Raw genomic sequence first — 5,593 nt, forward strand, 5'->3', positions numbered from 1 at the left:
GGGGCAGAGAGCACAGCTCCTGTCCTCAGGAAGCCCATGGTCTCAGGGAAGGGACAGAGCCTTGTCCTGAGGGCTCACAGTAAAGCTTCTTGCAGGGCAGGGACTCTGAGCCATGTTTGCAAGGGGTCAGAGGGAATGCAGGGAGGGGACCTGAGACAAGGTGCAGGAAGGTGGGCAGAACGAGACGGCAGAAGATTCTCGGAGGAAGCACCCATCTGCTGTGGGCAGGCCTAGCCAAGGTGCTGCTCTCCCCTCAGCTTCACCACTGTCCCCAGGTACTCCAGTGATACATCTCCAGAGTTGCTTCCTGTCCTGGCCAGAGCCCAGCCGCCATGACACACACGCCAGTGGAGGAATCCCTCTTCCAAATCATCTACTGCTACCATCAGTACGCCGCCCGGGAGGGGGATGTGGAGACCCTGTCCCTGGAGGAGTTGAAGGCTCTGCTTATGGATAACGTACCCTGCTTCATGGAGAGCCTGGTGTGTGGGGTCTGGGGTCAGGTGGGGATGAAGTATAGGGTGGGTTGTGGGGTTGGAAGCAAGTGGTGAGCGTATAGGTATGGGGAGCTATCTCCCAAGAGAATTCCTACTTAGGTGAGGAGGGTGAGGGAGTTGGGAGGGCAGGGTGTGTGGCAGAGGGAGGGTGGATCTGGCCCAGCTTTATTTCTCCTTCTTCCTTCTCCTGAAACTCCCTGCTGGGCCCCACTGCAGCCCAAACGTAGCTAATCTGGAGACTTAGTCTTGACTCCAACCTGTTTATTCCTCTGCTCATCCTGTTTCCTGAGAGAATAGGTCCTAAGTCTTCCCTCTGCCCGCAGCCCCATTCAGTCAGCGATCCTGCCCCAAACCTGCCCTTTCAGCCCCAGGCCCCTTCTCCCAGGGACTAGTACAAACCTCGGTGTCACTGTGCCTGGGTGAGGACAGTTTGGGCAGAAGCCGGGGGTGGGGGGGGGTGGTGGTGGTAGGAGATGTAGTGTCCCCTTCTAGCTGCTGTCTGAAGGGCTAACAGAGGCTCTTGGACTGGCCTGGGAGCTCAGAAAACCTCTCAGGCCTCGCATCTTCTCCATTATCAGGCCCTATAATTCCCAGGCGCCTTGGGGACTGCGAGGCTGGCAGGAATGTCTGGGGTGCTGCCCTCTGCCCTCAGTGCCATGCCTGAGGGGTCTCTGCACTGTCATCTCCAGAAGACTTCAGGCCCGTGCCCTGACTGGAGGCCACCGCCTTCCAGAAGGAGCACCGCCTCCTTCACTTTGTATGTTCCCTTACTTATCTTTGGGAAACATCAGAGGAGAGTCTTGCCCTCAGTTTAGTGGAGTGTCGTTGTGAGGGTCACAGAGGGGACTGGGGTGACTTTCTTTCCGGGGCCAACTACCTATACCGTGGGGCTGGGCAAGGACGGCCAGACCATGCCACTTGGGGCTTACAGCCCTGCCTGGGGAACAGGGCCCTCAGGGACAGACAGATAGCAGCCTGGGTCAGGGGGGCTGAGCTGAGGTGAGCCAGAGAGAGCCTGCCCACGCAGGAAGCCCCAGGGTCTCAGATCAACCAGTTTTTGCGGAGGAGATAAGATTAGGTGAATTAGATGGTGGTGGGCGGTGTGGGGAAACAGATGGTGCAAACCTGCCCACGGGGACGGGGGCCACCCTCCAGGCCCCCAGCTGCTGACGGATGCAGCAACTTCCTTCCCTGGAGGCTTTCCGAGGACTCTGCTCTGGGTCCCCACACCCACCAGCCAAATGCTGCCGAAACCAGCTCTGAGGCCCTGTCTGGGGCTCCTGCCATGACCCCACCTGCGCCTTCTCCTCCCTGGGCTGCATGCTGACCCTTGCCTGCCTTCTGGCTGTCCCTTCCTCCTCAAGTGCTTTTGTTCCTCCCCTATAGCATCCTCGATCTTCAGCCCTCCAGGCCACCTGATCTGGGACGTACTGGACAGCCCAGGCCCACGACTTTGTCTTTTCCCTCATTCTGCACTTTCTGCAGGTGACACAGGCTCGGTGTCATAAACAATTCCTGGGCAGATGCCACGGCATGCAGACACCTGATCCCATGCCTTGGTGGCCCTGCAATAGTACTGGAGATGCAGACATTAGGGGCAGGTGGGCTGTGCCCTGGGGAGCTCCCCGTGTGAAGGCGGGGGCACAGCCTTCCATCCCGAAGCCGCTGGGCCGGGCTGTCGCTGCTGGGCAGCTCCCAGGGCAGCTGGGAAGACAGGCTTAAGCAGCCACCAATGGTGGACAGATGCGTCAGGAGGCACCAGGCCACTCCGCACTGCTCAGCGACTGGCCGAGCAGCAGGCCAGTGGTGCCCAGGCTGCACAGGCTGCCCACACAGCCCCAGGTCTGGCTGGCAGAGGCGCCTGCCCCATCTCCCCCTCGGAGCCGATTCTGCCCCGTACGGTGTCCTGGCCTCTGCCTGAGGGAGCGGCTGTGTCCTGCAAGGTGGTGGAGGCACGGCCATCGGCTGAGGGGCTGTGGGGCTGGGGCCTGGGCAGGCGATTGACCCCCTGCCCCTCCTCAGGGTCGGAAGGAGCCCTACTACCTGTCGGAGCTGTTCAGGGCTGCAGACAAGAACCAGGACAACCAGATCTGCTTCGACGAGTTCCTGCTCGTCCTGGGCCGGCTGCTGAGGGACTACCACCAGCTCTATCACCGGCGGCTGTGCACCTGCTACTGCAGCCGGCACAGCCTGCACTGATGGGGACGCACGGGCAGCCCCCGGCTGCAGGTGCCCGCCCGGGCGCAGGGCTCTGCCCCGCCTGTCGGCCTGTGCCAGCATGTGCACACACCTGTGCACATGCGTGTGCAAGGCACAGCTGAGAGGGAAGAGAATAAAGCAATCCCACAAATGTGCTGGGAATTCCTTGTTCGTGCTTCTGGGTATCTGCTGTGGGTCCACAGAGGAGGTTTGCTGCTCCCTTGGGGATCATCCATTCCAGCCCCTGTCTGAGGGGGGAGACACAGCCCCCGGCCTCCAGGAGCCCCAGTCTGAGGGGGGAGTCTCTTCTCTCGGGGAACTGGCTCTCTGACACGGAAGACAGCCCTCACCGGTGATGCTCTGAGCACTCATGCTCTGCACATACATGATGGGACAGGGGACAAGAGGCAGGAGGGCAAATGCACACTGGACAAGGACCCACTTTGAGGGTCTCCTTGCTCTGAGGGAGAGCCAAGGAATCAGCATACAAAGTGTACAAAGGAGAAGTGGCTTGGGCCTGAGAAGGTGTCAGGGCAGGACCGGGAGGATGATGTGGGTAATTGGCATGGGGTGGCTGGCATCAGGGCCAGTCTGAGAGCAAAGATTGTGAGGTGGATTTCGCACATGCTGAGTCAGAGACAGGGACTTAGGGCAAAGGGCAACACTCCAGCCTGTATGGTGAAGAGGGATGAGTGGAACCTAGGCTACTGTCAATCAGGGAAGGCTTCCTGGAGGAGAGAAGGGTTGGGTCTGGGTTTTACTAATAAAGGCTGATGTGGGCATTACTCCGCTTGGAGCTATTGTGACTCACCATCGAAGTCCTCCTGTGGTCTCTGACCCCTCCCATCAGGGACCTGCCCCTGCCCATCTCTGTGTTTATTTCTCTCTCTCTCCCTGGGAGCCCAGGAATCTGATGCAGAATCTCTCTGGGGCAGTCTTCTCTGCCTTCAGACCCTGGTAGGGTCTATCTTGGTGGGTTCCTTCTCAGAGAATGGTCTGGGAATCCATGTCCTGAGCGTATTGTGATAGCAATGAGGAGTTTTCCAAGAACTATGGGCAGTCATCATTGTCCCTATGCCGATGACTGGTGGGGGGGTCATTCACGGGACTTGGTTTTGTTCTCTCCCCCAGCTAGATCTGTGTGCCACAGGAGGGGCGGTGCCCTGTGGGCTGAACCAGGGCCTTTGTTTCTGACCAGTCAAGCTCTGTAGCTCGGTGTTGCCCCCAGTGCTCCCTGGGCCTGGCCTCCCACTGGCACCCCTTGCGCATTTGCCAATCTACCAGTGCTGACGCTCAGGACTCAGCTGGGCCCCAGCTGTCTCCCTCTGGACCTTCCTGCGTGCTCCCTGGGGTCTGCACTGCCCTTCGGAGGTGCATGTCCTGCTGCACCTGTGGATTGCACCCTGTATATAGGAATCCGATTCCCGAGTCTGGGCTGCCTTCTGTGGGCCTCTTAGTCACGACCAGAGGCGTGGATGGCCAGGTGAGCCAGGCTACTTACTTCCGCCAGGCCCAGGGGAAGATTCTTCCTGCTTTTCTCACCTGACTGCTGGGTTCTACAGACCTTTGAGTGCTAAGGAGACGGTTCAGCCTAGATCTCCTGCCCTTTCCCGGGGTGGGGCCAGGGGTTTCTACACCGACTCTGCCGCTGTGTCTTCATTTCCTCAGCCTTGGGCACAGGCTTGGTTGGGCTATTGGGACACATACCCAGGACTAAACTCTTTCCTGTAAGTAGGAACAGGTTCCTCTTCCCCTGGGTTGCGCCATGTCCGTTGGTCTGATTACAGGCTCTGCCTTTTCCCCTGATGTGTTTACCCAATTCTTGACACCTTCTTCTGCTAGGTCACTCAGCCTGGCTCCTGCTCTCCCTGAAGCCCCCAGGCTGTTGGTCCATGGGGAGCGTCTCTGGGGCAACTTTCAGGGTCTCCCTGGTCAGCAAGTTCCACTGATAAGTACATGACGCTGGGAGGAGCTCATGGCTTATGTCTACCTTGGATCTTTCCCACTGGACCTGGGGCCTGGTTTTCTTAATTTCTGGATAAAGAAAGCTGCCTCCACTGGGACTGTTCTCAGGGTACTGACTTCAAGGGAGGCATCTCTTTCTCTCTCTCTCTCTCTTTTTTAAAGATTTTATTTATTTGTCAGAGAGAGAGAGAACAATCAGGGGGAGCTGCAGGCAGAGGGAGAAGCAGGCTCCCCGCTGAGCAAGGAGCCTGATGTGGGACTCCATCCCAGGACCCCGGGATCATGACCTGAGCCAAAGGCAGACGCTTAACCGACTGAGTGACTCAGGCGTCCCAAGGGAGGCATCTCTTGAAGGGTCAGGGGTCTGGGATGACATCATCTGCATCGACCTCATCCTCACCCCCATTGAGACAGGTCAGCATGAGCCCCATCCCAGACCCCAGAAAAGTCTCAGAAAAGCCACTTTGTTGTGTCTCTCTGTGGGCCTCAGTTCCTCATCTGTAAAATGGGGATGATAATTGTACCTACCTCATAGGCTATAGTGAGTATTAAGTAAGATTGACGTAGGTACAGCACTTGCACCAGTTCCTGGCACATGGTGGAAGCCCAATCAATGTTATTTTGTTATTACTTGTTCTTATTATTGATTGTTGGTGCTGTTACTGTGTCTACCAGGCACTGTGCCGGGTCCTGGGGAGGCAGAGATGGAAGGTCCAGTCTGGGTGCTCGAGGGCTCAGTCCGGCTGGAAGGTCAGGCACAGGCAGGGCAGTTGTCAGGGTGCACGCTCACTCGCTCACTCACTCTGCACTGCCCTAGTACTTCACATAGTCCTTGTGTAAACTTTTTATTAAAGTATAATGCATATTAAGAAAAGTTCACAAATCGTAAATATTTTTCATCTATTATTAATCCTTACAATAACATACAAGGT

At 57.4% G+C, this 5,593-nt stretch overlaps 1 protein-coding gene across 1 annotated transcript; it reads left to right on the forward strand.

Annotated features, from left to right (window-relative positions):
- Positions 1 to 332: 332 nt before the first annotated feature.
- S100A7 (S100 calcium binding protein A7) lies at positions 333 to 2,696 on the forward strand. Its single transcript, XM_032398677.1, has 2 exons — positions 333 to 482; positions 2,520 to 2,696. Exons 1-2 carry the CDS (start codon positions 333 to 335, stop codon positions 2,694 to 2,696), a joined length of 327 nt encoding a protein of 108 aa, XP_032254568.1.
- The last annotated feature ends 2,897 nt before the right edge of the window (positions 2,697 to 5,593 follow it).

The sequence above is a fragment of the Phoca vitulina genome, unplaced genomic scaffold (genome assembly GCF_004348235.1).
Source record: "Phoca vitulina isolate PV1807 unplaced genomic scaffold, GSC_HSeal_1.0 scaffold118, whole genome shotgun sequence".
Classification (NCBI taxonomy): domain Eukaryota; kingdom Metazoa; phylum Chordata; class Mammalia; order Carnivora; family Phocidae; genus Phoca; species Phoca vitulina.

Bases quoted from the DNA above. Each gene is read 5' to 3' on its own strand.
- S100A7 (XM_032398677.1), top strand. From the start codon at position 333: ATGACACACACGCCAGTGGAGGAATCCCTCTTCCAAATCATCTACTGC. The intron at 483-2,519 runs GTGTGTGGGGTC...GCCCCTCCTCAG, and splicing joins CCTGCTTCATGGAGAGCCTG to GGTCGGAAGGAGCCCTACTA.